At 41.5% G+C, this 22,308-nt stretch overlaps 1 protein-coding gene and 1 long non-coding RNA gene across 4 annotated transcripts in view; both read right to left on the bottom strand.

Annotated features, from left to right (window-relative positions):
• LOC308583449 overlaps positions 1-22,308 on the bottom strand; it is a 193,056-nt gene that overhangs the window by 12,965 nt on the left and 157,783 nt on the right. The window lies entirely within an intron of this gene.
• Positions 1-22,308, bottom strand: part of CYB5R4 (cytochrome b5 reductase 4) — a 35,836-nt gene that overhangs the window by 8,240 nt on the left and 5,288 nt on the right. For 2 of the 3 annotated variants that reach the window (XM_081187368.1, XM_081187366.1), the window contains exons 3-9: positions 18,652-18,752; positions 17,939-18,023; positions 15,126-15,167; positions 4,021-4,075; positions 3,446-3,503; positions 2,479-2,572; positions 1,100-1,132 (exon numbers count right to left, since the gene is read on the bottom strand). In XM_081187368.1, coding sequence (XP_081043494.1) covers positions 1,100-1,132; positions 2,479-2,572; positions 3,446-3,503; positions 4,021-4,075; positions 15,126-15,167; positions 17,939-18,023; positions 18,652-18,752 — 468 coding nt within the window. The remainder of the gene's footprint in view (positions 1-1,099; positions 1,133-2,478; positions 2,573-3,445; positions 3,504-4,020; positions 4,076-15,125; positions 15,168-17,938; positions 18,024-18,651; positions 18,753-22,308) is intronic. The other variant, XM_081187367.1, reaches the window with a different exon arrangement.

The following is a 22,308-nucleotide window of genomic DNA, read 5'->3' as shown; positions in this document are numbered from 1 at the left end:
GAAGGAAGGGACAAATTCTATTCAAAGGACAACAGATCATTGTTACGGGACCCAACATAGTGTAGCCTGAATCAAAAAGAACAGCAATATAAGGAAGCTTTTGGCTGGTTCCTTTTTAATAGCAGCCCTCATGCAGAATGACAGACTGTTTCTAAAGTTTCAAAAGTAGTTTGCAATATGGCACAGGAGTCTTTAACACAGCATTAAAGTTTTTTTTAAAAAAAAATCAATAGAAAACACTTCTATGAGCAGAAAAGCATTTCTTTCAAACTGTTTATCAGTAAAGAAGAGACTCAAAAGACTCAAAAGACATTAAGATAGTCATTCAAGAATCTTGACAGCTATGAAATGCATTACAATGAATAAGATAACTAACATAAAATGTAAGCTTTGCAAAGAAGCTGATGCAAGATGATACTCTCAGTTCTTAAGTTAACATGCTTCTACAGTAAGCTAAACCAGTTTAACGTCAATGGTGCACCATGTGCATCTAACATTGTTTTTATATAGGCATGCATCAATGTGTGGTGAACCATGCAAACAGACTAAGATTATAGTCCAATCATATGAATTGCTATGCCAACAAATACTTGCTAAGGCTCTGCAGTCTTGATTAGCACAAGAGTTAACATGATGTTAGAACAGGGAAAGTATTTCACATGGGGGCGCTCTATTATAGATTAGCCTTATTTAAGTAACAGTCATCTGGAAGGTACGGGCAACTCTCAATTTACGCTTCTGCGGATGGCACTTAAAGTCAAAAATTGCATATAGTCAAAACACCCTGGGTTCAACAGCAGGTGGGATTCCAGATGCCCACCCCCTTTTTGCCCCCTCTTTTTAACTTTTTGGCCATGAGCAAAAAGCTGAATGTGCATAAGTTAAATGTACGCAAGTTGCGAGTTACCTGTACTTAATATACAGCACAATAAATACATAGAAATACAAGAAATATGTTACATTTCTTGCACGATGTAAGATTTCGGAAACAGCACTAGTAGTAATATTACTGAAAAAAGTGATCAGATACTGAATATACTAACAAGTCAGAGCAAAAAAAGCACAAATGTTTTGACTGTAAGAGGATGTACTTGCTTACCTATCATATCCTCATGAACTGCATAACTTAGTTCTAAAACAGAAGTATATATTTTAATTTAATAAAAACCAAGTGTCTACATCGATTATTATGAGTAGCAATAAACATTAAATGTACAGGTGTCAGGAAAATGCAAAGCTTTAGAGCTTTGGATTTCATCATTTAAATAAAGTTATGAGGTTCTCTACAATGGAAAACCCAAATAATTAGCTATACCACAGAGTTCCATTAAATTAATATATAGGCATGGCTTGGCAGTACATATTCAAGTCTTGGATGTGCATGCTCCCTTCTCCCCCTTTCCTTGCCAGGCGGAAATTCCCTCCCTTTACACTAAGCATATTTTGCTTTGAAACCAGAATTGGAAATATGCAATAGCATATTTTGGTTTGGTGGCAAACAGGAAGTGAGAGAAGAAACTGCAGCACCAGAGGGAAGGAGGAATTGCGCGTTCGAATTAAAGGCTGTTTTCATGTACTGCCAAATTATTGCTTGCTGTTATACTTCAACTGAGCTTCATAATGCAACCAATCTACTACTCACCTTATAAACCACTGTCTCAGGGTGATTTACACATAAATTAAAAACAGAAAAACAACAGATACATTTAAAACAAAACTAAAACTTTTACAAATGAAGACTTGTGATAAAACTAGTCATAAATCAAGGATCCACGTATCTGGTGTGCGCACACAAATGGAGCTTCATTCTATTAAGAGGAAAGGTCAAAGCTCAATTTTAGAAAGTGTGCATTACATGCACAGTGTCTCCAACATTTCCAGTAGAGGCTGGGGAAAGCTCCTGTTGGAAAGCTTGGAAAGCCTCTATCACTCAGTAGACGATTCTGAGCTAGATGGAGCATCCTACACTTGCACTCAGTTGCTCTGTTTTACTAAGTTCAATATCTGACAATTTAATGGTGCCCTTTAATGGTGCCCAAAGTCTATCACTTGAATTTTCTCTTCACTTTCTGCTGGAGAGGAAAGATGCTTTTAAAAATGAACACTAGCTACTCTTAAGGAACAGAACAACTGCATACAGGAATGAAACTCCAACTGAATGCACAAGTCTCTCCCTCAACATATTTCACATCTTTGGAGTCTAGCCTTAACATAGAGATACCAGCCTTTCCCAACCCTGTGCTCTCTAGGCATTGTTGGACTACAACTCCCATCAACCCTGACCTCCAGCTATGCCTACCAAGTACAAAACATTCATGGGGTACCATGGCTTGAGTACTATACACATTCCACTCTTATCACTGTGGGATTTTAATGCAGCTGAGCTGCATTTATATATGAGTGTATATGCGCATCCATTACATGTGTATAATTACATGCACACCTCTGCAATGAAGAATTTGCCAGTAAAGTCCTTACCGAGATGTAAAAGATACGAGTAGTCTTTCACAATCAGCTCTCCTCTCAGTTTACGTTCTTGAAGATCAGCTATCACCAATTCACTGTTCATATCCTTACAGAGGAAGGAAAATGAAGGCTTTTCAAAGTGGTTGTTAAAACTGAAGGGTTTTTTATTATAATAGTGCACCATCAATGCGCACAGCACTTTACAAAGTAACAAGAGTTCCCTACAGTGGAGAGTTTTCAATCTGAACCTATCAAGAGGAGCCAAGAAAGAAGACAGGAAGGAGGTGGTGAGGGTAAATGGATGAAGAAGGCACTTCATTTCCACATACTTAAGCTTGGTTTTGGTACAGAAGGAGGACAGAGGGAGAAAGGAGGAGGAGGAGGAGGAGGAGGAGTTTAGATTTGATGTCCCGCTTTATCACTACCCGAAGTAGTCTCAAAGCGGCTTACATTCTTCTTTCCCTTCCTCCCCCACAACAAACACTCTGTGAGGTGAGTGAGGCTGAGAGGCTTCAGAGAAGTGTGACTGGCCCAAGGTCACCCAGCAGCTGCATGTGGAGGAGCGGAGACGCGAACCCGGTTCACCAGATTATGGGACTACCGCTCTTAACCACTACACCTCACTGGCAAGTGACACCACACAGGTGTCCTTGAAGGCACAGTTTCAAGCATATGGAGAAGCAAGAAACCACTCTGGACAGCTGTTAGTGAGGGAGCTGGAGGAGCAAAGGCCAAGGTGACCTGAGTTCAAATTACCAGCTAGCCATGAAACTTACAGGGTGGCCTTGATCTAGTCACTATTTCTCAGTCTATCCTACCTCACAGGGTTGTTATGAGGATGAAATGTGGGGGGAGAACAAGTATGTTGCTTTGAGCTCTTTGGGACAAAGCTTGGATACAAATGGAGCTACTAAATGATATATTGGAAAAACAAGCATACAGTTTTCAAAATTATTTAATATAAAAAGCAATTCTCTACCTTTTGTTTAGTGTATATGACCACGGTGATGGAACCATCTGTCTGGAACCAATCATAACTGAAATATTAGGAAAAAAACCTATTAATCTTTTTGAAACAATGCATGTATATATCTGCCTCCGTACAAACCTGTCTTCATTTGTTTGCTGAAGAAATATGCCTAAAAGCACTTGAAAACATTCCACTATCTAACAAAGCTTGTGAGCAAAATTCTGGCAGTCACACTAAAAGATTGATATTACCTTTGTTTACTTTAATCTGAAAGGCACCGTCACATAGAACAAACGTTGAGTTACTTTGTTTTGTTTATAATTTGAAATTAGTAGAATTTAGCTGCCCATTTCCCACTCCACCAAGTGGTGGAGTGGGAAATGTACCAAGAATACCAGCCCCCTAGAAATTACTGAATTGTTATTCATGCCATTAAATAGTGTAACTATGGTCACCGTACTGCAGCTATTTCATGGAACTGTCTATGGGGGTCACCTAAGAGCTGCTAGTTGTTACTGAAGCTTATGTAAAATAGAACTTTACAAAGATTTTATAAAAATGATAATGGTGCCTTGGAATAGTACCTGGGAACCGCTTCTTTGGAATAATTATCCGGGACTTTCTTTTTAGAAAACAGACCTGCAAAAAAGAAAAAGAGAGAGAGAGAAATGACATACATATATAGGGACCTAAAAAGCAAATGTTATTCATTAGGTAAACCAATCGACTTAGATCCATGGTTCCCATGGGCAGAACTCCACTCATGGTCTGCTCCTGTGGAGGAATGGCAAAGTATATTTTTACTGACTCCTGCAAAGCCGGAGGAAGTGATGGGGGGGTGGCCTGGGGAGAGCAGACAATAACTGCTTCCCTTCCTCCTTCTACAGTGGCAGCCTTCACTGGTCGGTCCCTTTAGAAAGTGGAAGGAGTTTATAGAAGGCATAATCTGCATCCACCCCCAAGTATGCAGATATAACCTTAGTTTCATTCCATTTTATTAGCATGAGTCATGTATCAGCCCAACCTACCTCTCAGTAGGTTACAATAATATATGAGGAGAACATGCATTTTGATCTGAGCTTCTTGGACAAAGGGCAATATAAAAACATAGTAATAATAACTTTTTCAAATAAAGAACACTGTCTACCTGCGACATATCAGGCACTTGCTGAAATTAGTTCAGAACGTTCAGTTCAGAGTTGATTGTCCTTAGGTACCTGGAAGCACTCAAGTTCAGGATACATGGTTCATGCCTCCACAAGTTTAAATTGTCTGAGGCACAGAAACACCCCAATCCAAGAGAAGGGAGGGGGAAAAGGCAACCACGTATCACTTGTCAAAGAGCAAAGCGTAACAGATGGGACCCTGGTTTTAATTCATTTGTTTTGAGCTCAGATAAGGTTTCTGTCAGGATGCCTAACATGCTAGTGTGATGAAATTTTAAAATTTAGTAAATACAGCGCACACGCACGCACACACACACACACACACACACACTACTCGTATCAAAAACACAAAGAAACCAGCTACCATATAAGACTGTGGAAGAGTTCCACAGGTGCTAGCAGCTGCACACACCTTTGAACATAGTCTGAACATGACATAATAATAATAATAATAATAATAATAATAATAATAATAATAATAATAATAATAATAATAATAATAATTTATTATTTATACCCCGCCCATCTGGCTGGGCCTCCCCAGCCACTCTGGGCGGCTTCCATAAAAACCAAAAATACAGTAAAATATCACACGTTAAAAACTTCCCTGAACAGGGCTGCCTTAAGATGTCTTCTGAATGTCAGGTAGTTGTTTATCGCTTTGACATCTGCTGGAAAGGCGTTCCACAGGGCGGGCGCCACTACCGAAAAGGCCCTCTGCCTGGTTCCCTGTAGCTTTGCTTCTCGCAATGAGGGAACCGCCAGAAGGCCCTCGGCGCTGGACCTCAGCGTCCGGGCAGAATGATGGGGGTGGAGACGCTCCTTCAGGTATAAGAGCAACTTTCGCAACGTCAAATTCTGTAGAACAGCATTTGGATGTGTTTCTGCTGTTTGCTTCAAATTCATTTGTTTAAGAATATTGATATACTGCTTCATATTTTAAAGTATCTAAAGAGGTAGGCAGCGCTGATTATACCACATAATTAGAGCCATTATCCATCTGATCACACAAGGGCCCTGCCTTGAGTCTGCTGCATGTGAAAGCAAAACGAATCTAGACAGCTCTCAACTAAGTACAATTCAGAATACAGTGGTGCCCCGCAAGACGAACGCCTCGCAAGACAGAAAACTCGCTAGACGAAAGAGTTTTCCGTTTTGGAGGTGCTTCGCAAAATGAATTTCCTATGGGCTTGCTTCGCAAGACGACAATGTCTTGCGAGTTCCTGCTGGTTTTTCCCCCTCCCCCCCTTTCTAAGCCGCTAAGCCGCTTATCAGCTGGTCCAATCAGCAGATAAGCCGCTAATAGCGCTAATCCACTAATCCTTCAATGGGCTTGCTTCGCAAGACGAAAAAACCGCTAGACGAAGAGAATCACAGAACGGATTCTTTTCATCTTGCGAGGCACCACTGTACTGTGAAAACAACCTTTAAGTCTGTTTTTTGGTGGTGTGTTTGTGGGGGGGAAGTGTCATGCAAAGCACTCATCTTCACCCCATAGCCAGCAGCTTGTTGTTACAAGCATCTCACCTCACTTCCAGAATACCTGCTGCCTTTGGGCCTGCCCCAGTCGCCAGTTAGGAGAGCACTACTTTCCCCTTCATCCACACAAGACACTGCAGCGGAAGACTATGCATAAAACTGGAGTAATCCGTACTTTAATTAAACTTTATTTGGAAGTAGGGGGTGGATAACTTCCCCGCCCGCCCCCCCCAGTCCAATGACTGCAATTCAAAAATGGAAAACCATGAGGGACACATGCCTGACTATGGCCAAAGTGGTATCTGAATGTGCAACTACTGTTGCATGCATGCACTTTACTCACCACAAACTCTTGTTTCAAAACACACACATATAAATTGTTAATCCAGACATGCATCATCCACAAACTGCAACTTCCCCATCCCAGCACTAGGATAACCTCTCCTCTTAGCCCAGAATGATGAGAGAGATTTCCAGCTCAGAGAAAGGACTATTTCCATCCAAAGCACAGCAGTCTTCTACTCTTGGTGGAAGCCAGCCTCATGAGGGGAAGTAGGCCACATTTAAAGGCTAGGCAAGTCAGATCCAACTCATAGGCTGTAGGGTTCACCACTCCCAGTGTAAAGGATCAAAATGAATTCTGGATCCACTGCACATAGTTATATGGTGCAAGAGACAGTAATATTCCCAGCCATAAGAGTTTTGCAATATTATGAGAACCAACAAAAGAACAGAGACAACTAGTAACTCAAATCCAAAGAAAGTCACACAAAGTCCATAGACATACAGTGGTACCTCGCAAGACGAATGCCTCGCAAGACAAAAAACTCGCTAGACGAAAGGTTTTTCCGTTTTCGAGTTGCCTCGCAAGACGAATTTCCCTATGGGCTTGCTTCGCAAGACGAAAACGTCTCGCGACTTTGTTTCCTTTTTCTTAAAATCGTTAAAACAAAGGGTGCTTAGCTTGAACAGCTGCAGTTGCGACTTGACTTCGAGGAGCAACTGTTAGCACGTGGTTTTGTAGCCTTTTCTCAGACTTTGCTCACTTTTGAAGCTTTTCCAAAACTTTTCCAGAACTTCTCTTGCATCCATTTGGTAAGTTAAACTTTTAAAACTTTTTTGGGGGGTTTTGGATTTTGGGTTGGGGTGTTTGGGATTCAAGGACTTGGTGTTGTGGGGGGGGGGTTGCGATAATCTGGGAGCTTGTGGGGTTTTTTTTGGGAATTTTTATGATTTTCTGTGACCATTGGGCCAGTTTTTTTTTTCAAATTTTTTTTCCTGAGTTTGAATTTCTGAGTGCTGGCTGGCTGGGGGAACAGTTGGAGAGGTTTCTGCAGGAATCTGGGACCATTGAGCCATGTTGTTATTTTTTGAATTTTTTTTTTGTCTGGGTGGGGGAACAGTTGGGGAGGGGTTTGCAGCAGTTGGGGAGGGGCTGGGGGAGCAGTTGGGGAGGGGTTTGCAATTTCTGTGTGGTGGGTGGGTGGTTGTCTGTGGGAACAGTTGAGGTTTTTGAAGGCATTGGTGATTTTTGAAGCTTTTCCAAAACTTATTTTGCAGCCATTTGAGGTTTCTGAAGACTTCGGTGATTGATTGTTGAAGCTTTTCCAGAACTTCTCTTGCATCCATTTGGTAAGTTAAACTTTTAAAAAAAATTTGGGGGGTTTTGGATTTTGGATTTTGGGTTGGGGTTTTTGGGATTCAAGGACTTGGTTCTGGGTTTTAATTTCTGTGTGGTGGGTGGCTGGGTGCTTTTGAATTTTTTGGATTTGAAGCACATCACTGATTTTTTTTTCTTTTTCTGAGTTTACGAAGGTAAGAGCTGTGCTGCCATGGGACCCAAGAAGACTGCTGCTGCGGTGGCCGGCGAGAGGAAGAAGGAGAAGGTGACGCTGGAAATGAAGAAGGAGATCATCCAGAAGCACGACGGCGGAATGCGTGTGACGGACATCGCCAGGGAGTACAGGAGGAATCCATCAACCATCGGGACCATCCTGAAGATGAGGGAGAAGATCCTGGCGACTGATGCAGCCAAGGGAGTCACCAGGATCGTGAAGAACCGCCCAGCTGTTCTGGAGGAGGTCGAGAAGTTGTTGCTCATCTGGATAGAAGAGAAGCAGCGTGCAGGGGACACAGTGTCTGAGGCCGTCATTTGTGAGAAGGCCAAGGCCTTGCACGCTGACCTCATCCGGGAACAGCCAGGAACCTCAGGCGAGCCAGAAGTCTTCAAGGCAAGCAGAGGTTGGTTTGAACGGTTCAAGACAAGATCTGGCATCCACAGCGTGGTCAGGCATGGAGAGGCTGCCAGTTCTGATGTTCCTGCGGCTGAAGACTTTGCAGCGGAGTTCCTGGAGGTTGTGAAGACGGAGGGCTACGTTCCACAGCAGGTCTTCAACTGCGACGAGACCGGGCTGTTTTGGAAGAGGATGCCCAAAAGGACTTTCATCACACAGGAGGAGGCCAAGTTGCCTGGCCACAAGCCCATGAAGGACCGTCTGACCCTGGCTCTTCTGTGCCAACGCAAGCGGCGACCTGAAGATCAAGCCCCTGCTGGTGTACCACTCGGAGAACCCACGGGCCTTCAAGAGACACAAGATTGACAAGGAGCGGCTGAGTGTCATGTGGCGATCCAACAGCAAGGCTTGGGTCACACGTGTGCTGTTTGTGGACTGGGTCAATCTTGCTTTTGGCCCTGCTGTCAAGCAGTACCTGCTGGACAACGACCTGCCGCTGAAGGCTTTGCTTCTGATGGACAATGCTCCTGCCAATCCTAAAGGCCTTGAGGTGGACTTGTTGGAGGAGTTCAGCTTCATCAACATCATGTTCCTGCCGCCTAACACCACGCCACTGCTCCAGCCGATGGATCAGCAGGTCATCGCCAATTTCAAAAAACTCTACACCAAGGAGCTTTTCAGGCGATGCTTCGAGGTGACTGACTGCACCACCATCACCCTGCGGGAATTCTGGAGGGACCACTTCGACATCGTCACCTGCTTGAAGATGATCACCACGGCCTGGAACGGGATCAGCCAGAGAAATTTGAATTGCGCTTGGCGCAGCCTGTGGCCGGACTGTGTGGCACCAAGTGACTCTGATGCACCAGAGTCAACAGTGGTGCAGGACATTGTTGCCTTGGGGAGGACCATGGGCCTGGAGGTCACGGAGGAGGACGTCTGCGAGCTGGTGGAGGAGCACGACGACGAGCTGACCACCGTGGAGCTGGTCGAACTGCAGGCAGAGGCTGCGCAGGAGCAGGCCTCACTGGAAGAGGAGGAAGCAACTGAGGAACGGCTGTCCTCCGAAAAACTGAGGGACATTTGCCTGAAGTGGAAGGAGGTGCAGACTTTTGCAGAGCAGCACCACCCTGAGAAGCACGTGGCACATGACGTTGGGAACATTTTTGATACGAGGGTCATGTCGCCTTTCAGGGAGGTACTGAAAAGGCGGATGAAGCAGCAGACTATGGACAGGTTCTTGAGCAAGAAGCAAAGAGTGGAAGAGGAGCCTTCTTCGAGTGGTCCCCCAGAGTCTTAGAAAATGTACTGTACACTTTGTTGATTTTTAAATGTTTTTCTGTCATGTTTATAAAGTTAATTTATTTTCCCTTCAATTTTTGAACTGCTCTTTACAGTATGTGTGACTTTAAAGAGCAGTTAATAAACTCTTGTTGTACCAAATTTGGCTTTGTTTGGACTTTTTTTTGACCATAGGAACGCATTAATTGATTTTCAATGCATTCCTATGGGATTTCGTGATTCGCAAGACGAAAAATTCGCTAGACGACAAAACTTGCGGAACGAATTAATTTTGTCTTGCGGGGCACCACTGTAAATTTATGTCAATGTCCTGTTGGTTTTCATGGCTTTTCTCAGATTTCCCAAGGAAATATTTTCCAAAAGGTTGGGAAACTCTCAAAAAGTGTGTGAGAGTTGGGGAGACATGGGGCATTTCAGGGAGGAGGGGAAATTGATGAGAATCTGCTAGTGGAAGCTGCCACTAGATGGAATACGCTTCTGTGAACAGAATGGGCATGTAGGATTTAAGTCAAATACCGTTAAAAGGTGAGGATAAAGGATCCAGGTAGCCAGATGAAAATCCACACACCCCAACACCACTAGGCATTCTTTCTAAATTCTACCATCTAAATATAGCTCTTGTTATTTGAAAAGATGTCCTTCACTTGGTAATGGAAATGTCATTCAAGAATGCTGACCTTAAGGTTCCCAGGTGTCTAATACAAGTCTGAACAGAAAATGAGTCAAGCAAAGCCAATACCAGAAAGAAAGAAAGAAAAAGGAAGGAAGGAAGGGAGGGAGGGAGGGAGGGAGGGAGGGAGGGAGGGAGGGAGGGAGGAAGGAAGGAAGGAAGGAAGGAAGGAAGGAAGGAAGGAAGGAAGGAAGGAAGGACTGGAACACTGCTGATTTCGAACAGTGAAAGTTCCACTATGTGGTAGCAGTTTCTAAACCTTACCAATAACTATAATAAAATATTAAATGGTTAAAACTGGAATATTTTCCATTAACTATCTCTTCAGGATGAGGAAACTCGGTATTATTCAAGACCTATGACCCAAAATAAGTAGAATCAAAGTTTGCTATACCTATAGAAACACAACAGAAGAACAAAATCTGCCCTCTTAATGAATTGTCAATAATACACTATGAAGACTTCCCAGGGGAAGGGATTTTTAGAATGCCCTTTAGATACTCTCTGTAAACAATGCTTATCATTTCTTTTATTGATTAAAATTGATCTCTTCCTGCTTGTCTACAGAAAATATATTTAGAATTATACTATTATACTATAACTATGTTACAGGGTTGCTGTAGATTTTTAGTACAGTGGTGCCTCGCAAGACGAAATTAATCCGTTCCGCGAGTCTCTTCGCCTAGCGGTTTTTTTCGTCTTGCGAAGCAACCCTATTAGCGGCTTAGCGGCTATTAAAGGCTTAGCGGCTATTAAAGGCTTAGCGGCTATTAAAGGCTTAGCGGATTAGCGGCTAAAAGGCTATTAGCGGCTTAGCGGCTTAGAAAAAGGGGGGAGGGGGGGAAATCGGAACACTCGCAAGACATTTTCGTCTTGCAAAGCAAGCCCATAGAGAAAATCGTCTTGCAAAGCAGCTCAAAAACGGAAAACCCTTTCGTCTAGCGGGTTTTCCGTCTTGCGAGGCATTCATCTTGCGGGGCACCACTGTAATTCCTTCATTCATTTTTTCTCCTATATTTACATGTTACAGTGTTCTAAGAGTTCAGGAATATCATATTGCTTACGGAGACCACATATACTGAAACTGTCACTACTGGAAATTCACAGACTATTTTAAAGTTAACAACAACAACAAAAACAATCCAGTTTAATGCAGCAAGACTGAATTTTCAAGTCTTGACAATTTATTTCCCAGCTTCCTAAATGCTGCAAGTGACCTTTATATTAAAGTCTAAACTAGATTCAACACAGGAAACATGGGACACAATAGAAAACTCAGTGAAAATATCAACTGGCTGCTATAGCCCGGGTGGGAAAGTACTGTGTGACCACATTCTAATTGCATTTGAAAGATATTTCCGCTTAAGGTACAATCAAGCATTTTGCCCAAGCCTTTTCCCTCTTATCTGGAAAAAGAAGAGAATAGGTGGCATCCAACTAACATGTCCTGTCGGCGCAAGGATTTTCTATAGTGCAGCAGAACATCCCACCCACCAGAGCAGATTTGGGGAGGGCATGGGGCATGTGCAGGGGGACAAGGGAGAAAGTTCTGTTGCTCCTCTCCATCGTCTTTCCGAAGCAGTCGCAGACTGCATCTGCATACAACCACTTTCTGCTCTTCCTTTTCCATTTCTCTAGGAGAAATGGGCTCTAGGAGACCAGGAGAGAGGGCAGCTGGTCGCAGAAGGAGGGGGATACTACTCCTTGGATTTTCACCAGCCTGCCTCATCGCTGCTTTATGGTCACCGTCTTTTCCAGCCTCCACTTCTCCCACAGAGTTTGAACTGCTCTCTGACACAGCCTCTTCCTGCTCACTAAACCCTGTTACCTCTTTTGCCTCCGACTGCTCCTCCTCCTTCCTCTGACCACTAATCGTCACCCCACCACCAACCCCCTAGCTCTCAGCCTTCTTCCCCTGGGGGTTCCCTGGAGGGTTCTCCAGCTAGTGCCTCCCACCACGCCTCTGCCTCCAGCCAGTCCATGACATTTTCACATATTCAGACCCCATTGGCACAACTGCCTTGGCCCTCTACTTTTACATCTCAGTACAGTGGTACCTCAAACACTTCGGGTTACAAACACTTCGGGTTACAGACTCTGCTAACCTGGAAGAAGTACCTTTGGTTAAGAACTTTACCTCAGGATGAGAACAGAAATCACGCCATTAGCTAAAGTGGTACCTCAGGTTAAGAATGGTTTCAGGTTAAGAACAGACCTCCAGAATGAATTAAGTTCGTAACCAGAGTTTCCACTGTACAGTATATACAACACAGAATATTATGCTCGATAAGCTTCCTATCACAATAAAGCTTTCCCCCCAGTTTCATCATAAACTTACACTGCCCTTTAGTGTTGCAATATTAGATTATTTCTTACATCCACCCTCACAAGGCAAATTCTCAACATTTCGCTTTCACAGATGGAGAGCACAGCCTGGGGAAAACTGATTTTCCCAAAGTCCCATAATAAAAACCGGTTCTAAGTCTAATGCAATATACAGGGAAAGATTTGGCCCTTGTGGATTTCTCTGCATACCAATTCTTCTCTGGTTCTGCCACTATGTTAATGAACTCAACGAACGGTGGCAACAGAAAATTGGTTTCATGGCAGGCTTTTTAATTATAGTTTTGTTCCTGTTCTATTCATAAATTACAAGCAGAGAATATACCTGCTTTTTAGGTGAAGGCATGGTAGATTATCTTTATAAAGAAAGACAGATGAGGGGGAGTTGAGTCAGAGGGCTTATTTACACAAGGTAGATGACTCAGTGTTGTTTTGCTGCTCTTCATATCTGCCCACGCTTATTTGCAATGAATTTCTGATTCAGTCCATTTTTACATGCCCAGTACAGTGACTCTGGTATTGTTCAGATATATTTATCGGCTAATGAAGCATATTATTGAAGCAGACTTTGATGGTGACTTATTCAGCTCAGTCACCCATTAACCCTTTCAAACAAAAAACAAATGTGTTACTCCATGATAGCTACTGATAATATGGTATTATTTTTTAGCCAAATATAATTGCCGGTCCATATGTTCTACAGGTATTTCTCCAAAGCAACAATTTAACAGCCTTTCCTCCTTATTCTCAGCAGATACAATAAGCTGTTATTCCTTACTATAGCTCAGTGGATCGCTTTATATGATCAGCGTTATGCTGATACAGGAAGGGGTGGGGAAAAAGAGAGGGAGAGAAGAACCAGTTTACTGCCTTTTTAATTCTTCTCCACAATACTCTTAAAAACTAGAATCCGTATTTTGGAAGAAGCATTTTACTCTTAACAACAAGAAGTGACATGAATTGTGGCAGGGCTAGCACTGTAGAGCCTCACTGGGGTGGGAGAGTGGGAAAACTTCATCTCTAATTTTGCTTCTGAAATGTATTTTGATCAAAACTGCAGACATCCTTTTGTTAGCAGCAGTCAACCCTGCAGGAAGCAAACCTAAAAACAGACTTAAAGAATAAATAAATCTAAATTCTAGTTTCAGTTAACAAACTCACTGCTCAGTTAAGTAGCCGACTTCTGATTAGGACATAAGCAACAGAAACACAGAAACTTTTTCATGATCTCTTCAGAATCATCTTTTAAATTGTTTGGCATGTGTCAAATCTAGATCAATCAACTGTAGCAAGAAGCAATGGGTAGATGTTGTGTGTTTCCTCTCCCCGCTCTTCCTCTGGTGCAGCCACAAGGAGATTAGAAGCTTGTGTTTCTGTTTCCAATTAACAGCAGTCTGTTGCTATGTCCATTCTCTGAGATACAGTGATTAGTCTTAAGTATGGTTTAAACCAGGCATAGGCAAACTTGGCCCTCCAGGTGTTTTAGGACTACAACTCCCATCATCCCTAGCTAACAGGACCAGTGGTCAGGGATGATGGGAGTTGTAGTCCCAAAACATCTGGGGGGCTGAGTTGGCCTATGCCTGGTTTAAACTAACTTCAAACTGTGGTTTGTAATCCCAATTTGCTAGTCTAAGCTAGGTATCCCCAAACTTGGCCCTACAGATGTTTTTGGGACTACAACTCCCATGATCCCTAGCTAACAGGACCAGTGATCAGGGGTGATGGGAGTTGTAGTCCCAAAACACCTGGGGGGCCGAGTTTGGGGATGCCTGGTCTAAGCCATAGGAAAGACTAACAACATTTTGAATTCAGACATAACACACTACAGTTAGTTGAAAACTGAAAATTAAAGCTTCTAATACACACCTCATGACGCTGGAAGAGCAAATGCATTAGCCCAATGCTTGAGCACTATGGTTTCATAGAACATCTCAACTCAGCCAAAAGACTTCTACAATCACAATTTCTTCAACAATCCACTATGAAAAATTTGACCCAATGTCTAAGCACCACATATATGCATAGCAATTTGCTCCAACTTGTTCTTCCCGAAACTCCTGCCACCATCTTTGAGCAGGCTTCAATAATATGAAAGCAGAAAGCAAGAAGGGAACTCAAGACCTGTGCTGTTAATAAGGGCACACAGGAACAGAGATTTCATCAAGCTCCTGCAAGTTTTCCAACAACGAAAACTCCTGAACTATTATTGGCAACAGATCCGAGGAGCATTTTTCTTCCCCTACAGCTGTCTTTCTCAAGTAGCCCAATGCTCTATCTTCTCTACTTCATTTTCTGCTGTGCCATCTTATTTCTGACGGTAGCACATGACAGTACAGGCAACTTAGATAGAGAGTTGTTGGAGTGAATGGTCCTTTGTTTAGTCAGAAAAAGATATCTATATGAAGTTCCACTAGTGATCTGCATGTCTGATTTGTATATCTCTGTGTTGTTGTTTTTAAAATGCATGCGATACTGTTTGCACAAATACTTACCATTTAAGATTCTGTTTTCTTCAGATACAATGGGGCAAGATTCTGCAAGTATGCAAGAAGAATGCTGTGATCATGAGAGCAAAAAACGCCCGCAAGTTATGCTACAATATGCAATCATTCTGGGCAAAACAACACAAAACAAAAAAACTGAGGAAAAATAAAGAAGGCTCATCAAAGCTGAAGAGAAGAAAAATAAAGCATGCAAAAGAATAAAAAGCAGTAAACGGAAGAGAAGAATATATCCAATTGTAAATAAATGTAATTATTTGATGGGCTACTGGCATATATGATGAAAAAGTTAGTACAACTTTAGGAATTATATATTTAAAGCCACGGTTTCCCCAATCTGGATACATTCACTGCATAACATATAAAAGTGGCAAATCAAAAACTGGATTTCTTAGAAATGCTGCAAACCATGTTCAGCATTATGCTCCCAACATGTAGGAGGCTGTACTGCTAATGACACAACTATCTGCTATATTTTTGGATAATGAAACAATCACTATGAAAACCACATGGAACTGCCTCATTGTGCTATATCATCTATGTGTAGAGACTAGAATGATTCCCCCCCCCCCTGCATGCCACTGTGCAATGTTTGTGGTAGTGTGAATAAAAGCCACCCAGCTACTATGGCAAGCCACTGTTTGCCACATGGCAGCACTTGCTGCAAGAAGCAGCTTAAAGCGCATTCCATTTAGCGCCCATTCATGTGCACCAGCCCTAGGACTTGCTGCACCAGTGCTGCTTCAAATGGAATGCATTATAACCCTCTCAGTGGCAGTACTCTGGACAAGTCATCTTTGCCCCTTTCACCTGCGAGCAAACTGCAGGAAACACTAAAGTTTACAACCATTTCTGTAACTAACAGTGCATTTTAATGTTGTCATTCCTAAGTCGGGCCTTTGAAAATGTATAGTACTTTGTATAGAGCTGATGTCCTATCAGCAGACATTTTTAGGAATGGAATGATCTCCATATGGAATACTGAAAGCTTGGAATACTTTGTCCTACTCTTTAAACCTTGGCTACAGCACATTCATTTACATGTTATTTTTTCATAAAGAAAAAAAATAGATACCTTTCAAATATAGTATCAGGTACCAACAACTGGGGATAAATTAACTGTTTAACTGCTACTTTGTCCTCAAATCATTCAGATAGTCTTTGCTCTAAATGCAAGTGTACCAAAAATGCCAACAAACAGCAAACTATGGCCACAAACCAGATTGCTCGAGTCTCTAACTGTGCTTTAGACTTGTGGGTTTTTTGGTGTGGTTTTTTTTTCAAATTGCGATCATCTCTGCCACATAAAGACCACCTCTGCTTTTTAATATTTTTAATGGGTTTCAAAAGCAGTGGTGAGTGGCAGGATCTCATTTTTTCAAGAAGCACCACAAGTCCCATGGGATGCATATGTAAGCCCCAGAGATTGCCTAATGAAGGACCTCTGGAGATTGTATCCAAAATTTCCCCCTTAAGATTATTGCTCCCTGTCTGTTGTCGTTAGTGTTTGTTCTTAGAGCTAGGAAAGACGAACAGCTAAATTACTGTACAATGAACTATCTTAAGTAGAAGAACTACTGTAACTATTAATTTAGCTTTGTATACGAAGCTGGCTTTTGAAAGGAGGCGATACTCAGTATCATTTAAAAGTGCCAAATAAAATGAAAGGATATTGATCTATGTCTATTACACTGAAAAGGAAATTTTCGTAGCTCTCCTTTATAAGACATTCTAAAGAGCCTCCATTTCCTCACTGAATCTAGGAGTTCAATATCATTATAGAGTGTGCAACAGAAATTAGAGGAAGAAAACAAGCTTACAGCATCACACAAGTCAGCAAGAAGTCATGAAGAAGCTACTACCCTGGAGCGAACAGAAGACAGAGAGCAAAAGCTGGCAGAGCTTATGGGAGGCGGGGAGCAGGGAGATAATGATCATTCACAACCTCAAAATTGCCTAGGATGCCCAATTCTTTAATGCTATTTTAATCACATAAAAGTTATAAACCTGCACCAAGACCATTTGTTTTCAAACCCTGTTCTTGTACTTAAAAGATGCCTTAGCCAATCTGGATTCTACAGATTCTGCTCGACTAGAAGACTACTCTTGGTTACGTTTATACACAGCAGCATCCTAGTATAACTCACAGTGTCAGCTACATAGCAACAATAAAACCCAGTCTCCTGAGCTCTCTGTTGTGTTGACACGGCAAGCAAATTAAGCCAAGAAGCTAGAACATTGCCTTTTAAAGCTGAACCAATACTTGGCAAGCATTAAAAATAAATTTTAACAAAACTCTGCTACTCAAGAGTATGTATTGAGGGAAGGGAACCATGGCTCTGTAGAGGTAACACAATGAACTAGTTGTGCACATCCAATAATTCAATCTAGCAAACGCTGCTTATCATAAGCAAGCCACAGTTAAATGAATTGGTCTTTAATAACAGGCAGATCATGAGCGGACTAATTTGCCTTTGGATTATCATTGCATCCAAACTCAGGTGCTTAACTGGACAATGCTAAGGGCCTCAACAAAAGACAACTTAGGTGTGCACATACACTGTAAAGTGTAATGCAGCAATGTGTTTGAAAATTCAGGTATCACAGAGGAAGCCAGAACTGGCTACGTCTCTCTGTCAAGTTACACTAGCAAGGGAAATTGATTTTGGTATGGAATGTGTCAATGAACCTTACTCCAACATAAATGGGATTAGGATTGCACTTAGTTTTTTTAAAAAAATATTAAACAAATTATTATTACACACACAAACACAGAGAGAGAGAGAGAAAGAGAGAGTGTATACCTTTCAAAGCAGCAAAAGGTTTGAGTGCCATTCTTCCAACCATACACTCTTTCAGCATCGATTCATAATTAACCCAGCGATGAACCTGCATGTGGAAGAAACCAGGACTATTTTAGAGGATTCGGGCACTTATAATAACACTTGCTTCTAAGCAACTGCAAAGGTATAGTAAAATAATAATAATGAAAACTTGTTACATAGAACTTCTGAATGAAAACAAACACAAGCAGAGATAGATCCTGACCCACCATGGGGACAGAGGTACTAAGGTAGCATAATATGCTTTTCATTTTTAAGAAATGTAAACTCAAAATAGGAACAATGCAACTAACACACGGAGTAGCACTTAAGCTTCTGATTTAGCTATTTAAGAGGGCACCTTGCTGAGGTTGTACCCAATTCCTCAACAAGTGCATGATATAAATGAATTTTCAGTTTCTTTTTGGAGTGGACTCATGAACTCCTCTCTTTCCTTTCCTCTCACCTGGCCAGGAGGAACACAATGGAAGCTTTTACTTCAAAACACATCTTACAACTCAAAACATCAAAAAGTTGTTGTTTATCACGATACATACATTATACACAATTAATTTTAAAATATTGTAAATGACAGAATAGTGTCTTCTTCAGGCAGCAGAATACTTTATAGTGTGCAGCTTTCAGATTTCCATAGGCAAATTTGATGAACTGAATATGACCTGTACTCTTTTTACCTGATCAAATAGCTCTGTGCCATCAGCTCCTGCTGCTTTCATCAACTCATCTTCACCACCAGGATGATATTCCATATACGGTGTGATATTATACACGAGACCTACAATTTTTGTAAAAAGAATTTTTAAAAATCCAATTAAAACATGCAGCATGCCCTCTATGAAAAAAAATATTAAAAATATATCTATTGATCTATCTGCATTGCTCCTTTATTATTTTAGCAACACTGAAACAGGAAATTGTACAATGAAAGCGGTTATATTCAGAAAAAGATAGGAATATGCCATGCTAGGTAAACCTAAGGCACAATATTAAAGCACATGTGATAGCTTATGTTCTGATGACTAGGCACCTGAGAGTCCAGAATCCAGAGTCACATCTATCCTTGCTTCAGTGGAAGTGGTAGATCCAAGCATACATCCCTTCCTATGTGCATGGTTACCCTTTCCCCTAATCAATGGAGATGTAGTCACATTGGGAAGAGCTCTGTGCATGCACTGCAACATGCAAGGAACCAGGAAAATACATATATTTACTTTTGCAACCAACTACTAAATCGGAATGATCACAGGTAAAATATTATATCCAGTGCTGTAAACTGTTCTACGGTTGTAGATGTTATAAGAATTTTAAGGTTTTTTATATATATATATATATATATATATATATATATATATATATATATATATATATATATATATAATGTATAAACCACATGTCTAAAATCCCACAGAAACCCCACAGAACAGAGTCCTGAAACCATTTTGTCTCTCCCAAACGACCTCAAATATTTCTCTGCAAGGTGAAAGGAAAAGGGGAGCCTCCCCATTGTCTCCTTGCTTACAAATCCTGTCTCAAGGGCACATTTAATATATGAAGGGGGTGAGCCTGTGACCTGGATTCAGGGATTGAGTAGTTATTATAACAAAAGAGTTGCCAGGATGCCCAGGTAATCCAATCAGGTAACCTGGAAGACAGGATAAAAACAACTCACTCAGATTTCTGTTGTAGTCCACCCCTTCTCTGATGTATGTATGATGTATTTGGGGTAGTGGTCTTGGGCTACACCCTTTCTGTGATGCATGCATGATGTATGGAGTGGTGGTCTTGAGCTACAGGGTGGAAAGTTCAAAAGTCTATAGAAGGGCTTGCACACCTTTGTCCTGGGTCCTCCTCCTCTCTCCTGCGTGTGAGGGAGCACCCTGTTGCAACAGCTTTAATAAAGATCAGGCTTACTAGCTGCTTTGTTTCTCAATATTCTCTGGTTGGCCTCTGTTATTTTCTCCTACTGATGGAGAACCTACAAAGGACTCTATAAGGGCTCTTGTGGACCCCATAAAGGAAAGGGAACTGTTTTTGTTTACAACATAGACAAGGGATCCACTCTAAGAAAAGTATTTGCTGATAAATGGGTTAATCAGAACTGTGGGGTTCTCTCTCATTACAGACTTGCAAAGCTAGAAAGCTACAACAAATCTACTAGGTTTCAAAAATGTCCCAAGTGTGTGTATAACACTGTCTATTTAGCAGTAGCACAAGATACAGAGAATAATGCTTTAGGGATTCACGAACCACTTGTCCAAATATCTTAGCTCAACACAGATGTCACATAACAAAGCCTTTCATCCAATATGCACTCAGAATGCCATCTAGTGTAAAGTGCTGAGCACTGCATATCAGAAAAGGTATGTTAACTCTGAAAGCGGATTCAGACACCTTTTTGTTCATAGCTATCTTTGCAGAGTGTCCTGGGCAGACAGGTGAATTTATAACATCACTGATAAAAAATCAGAAGCGGGTATTTCACCACTCAGAATGGAGTGAGTGCCATTTTAAGGTTATCACAGTGTAGCTGATGTCATAGAAAGGATCCTAATTTGTTCATAATGTATGGAAGTGCTTTTCTTTCTCAAATCATGTGACCCACAGAAAATGTAGGTGATGCCAGAAAGTCAATACATACAAATTTATATAAGGTGTGCTTCCCACTATCACTTGCACAAGATTTTAATTAAAGGTAGGTAGCCGTGTTGGTCTGCCGTAGTCAAAACAAAACAAAACAAAACAAAACAAAACAAAATAATAAAAATTCCTTCCAGTAGCACCTTAGAGACCAACTAAGTTAGTTATTGGTATAAGCTCATACCAATAACTAACTTAATTGGTCTCTAAGGTGCTACAGAAAGGAATTTTTTTTAAAAAAAAAATTTTGTTTCGACAAGATTTTAAGACTTTGGGGGGGGCATGTCAGTTGTACAGTGGCATTTAATGGGTGTGTGTAAATACATATATTACTTCAATTAATGGTACTCTTCATAGTCAGGCAACTCAGTGATTATTTTGGTATATTAGATTCCTTATTCATGTACCAACCAAGACCTACAACAAGCAATTTTGCCTTTGCATTTAGTGCTTTCCTAAAGCACAATGCAATTATAGCTATTACCATGCACTGCATCTGTGCAGCTTGGCAAAATACTATCTACTGTAGATAAAAGTTTCATATTTTCCGGAGCATTAAAACTACAGCTGAGAGAGGAATGAGTTCCAAGCTGGCCAATGCCAGCAATATACTCCACCTGGAGGTATTTTTTAAAATGAAAAGCAGCATCCAAGAGCACAAAAATAAACAGTGAAAATGGAACAAAGATGTTTACAATGTTTGCCAGACTCTGTCAAGTCCAAGGCCAACAGGGGAAAAAATACACTGGAAGAAAAGTAGAGGTTAGTAGAAGGGAACGCATGTGGTATTAAGTCTTCCAGGGAAATCTAACAGTGTATTACCTTGAATTCATGAACCATAGCTCTATCAACAGCAATTCACTATGACGACAAATATGTAGAGTCAACATGTACAAAAGTTCTACTTTCAGAGGCATCAAGCCTGTCTCTACTAGAAGCAGAATGCTGGCCCTTGGTTGTCTCCAGCAAGGCAATTAATTTGTCCCACAAACCTTGCAAAAGCATTCTGTAAGCACAGTCTGTGTGTCATTTGGCTCTCAGCCTATTAGTGTACTGGTCAGGAAGCAACCCGGAATGAAAAGAAGAATCCAGGGAGTCAAATGATGTTACAGAGAAATACAGGAAGCTGCCTTATACCAAGTCAGTCCACTGGGTCCATCTAGCTCAGCATCATCTACAGACTGTACACTGATTGGCCATGACTCTCAAGGTTTTCAGACAGGGTTCTCTCCCAGATCTACCTGGAGATGCTGGGGAAATGAACTTGGGACGTTCTGCAGGCAAAGCAAATGCTCTTCCATTGAGCTATGGGCCCTCTCCAAATATTATTCTTCCATTTGAGGAAAAACAGGTGTTTGATGGTTCATATCCTGTTTGTCTCTATTTCTAGCATAAAAAAACAAGAACACAAACCTGAACCAAAACTTTTTTTTCCTGAACCTGAACAGAATTTGATTGCTGATCTCAGGATTCTTATAAGACAGGGCAGACAGTCCAACTTTTCATACCAAAAGGGCCACAAGAATACTTTGAGACGGAGCCTGAGGGCTGCACACTGTCTTGTTGCGTGGGGGAGCAAGCCCAAAATTTCACACACACCAGCCTTCATACTCTCTTCCTGAAGCCAGCTAAGTGAGGTGCTGGACTTTGGAAAAGAGGCACAAGGCTCTGGAAGGGTCCTAGAGCCCCTCACA

Source organism: Podarcis bocagei (assembly GCF_964188305.1).
Source record: "Podarcis bocagei genome assembly, chromosome: 3".
NCBI lineage: Eukaryota > Metazoa > Chordata > Lepidosauria > Squamata > Lacertidae > Podarcis > Podarcis bocagei.
Note: the sequence above shows the minus strand (reverse complement) of the source record. Positions and strands in the feature narration are given on the sequence as shown.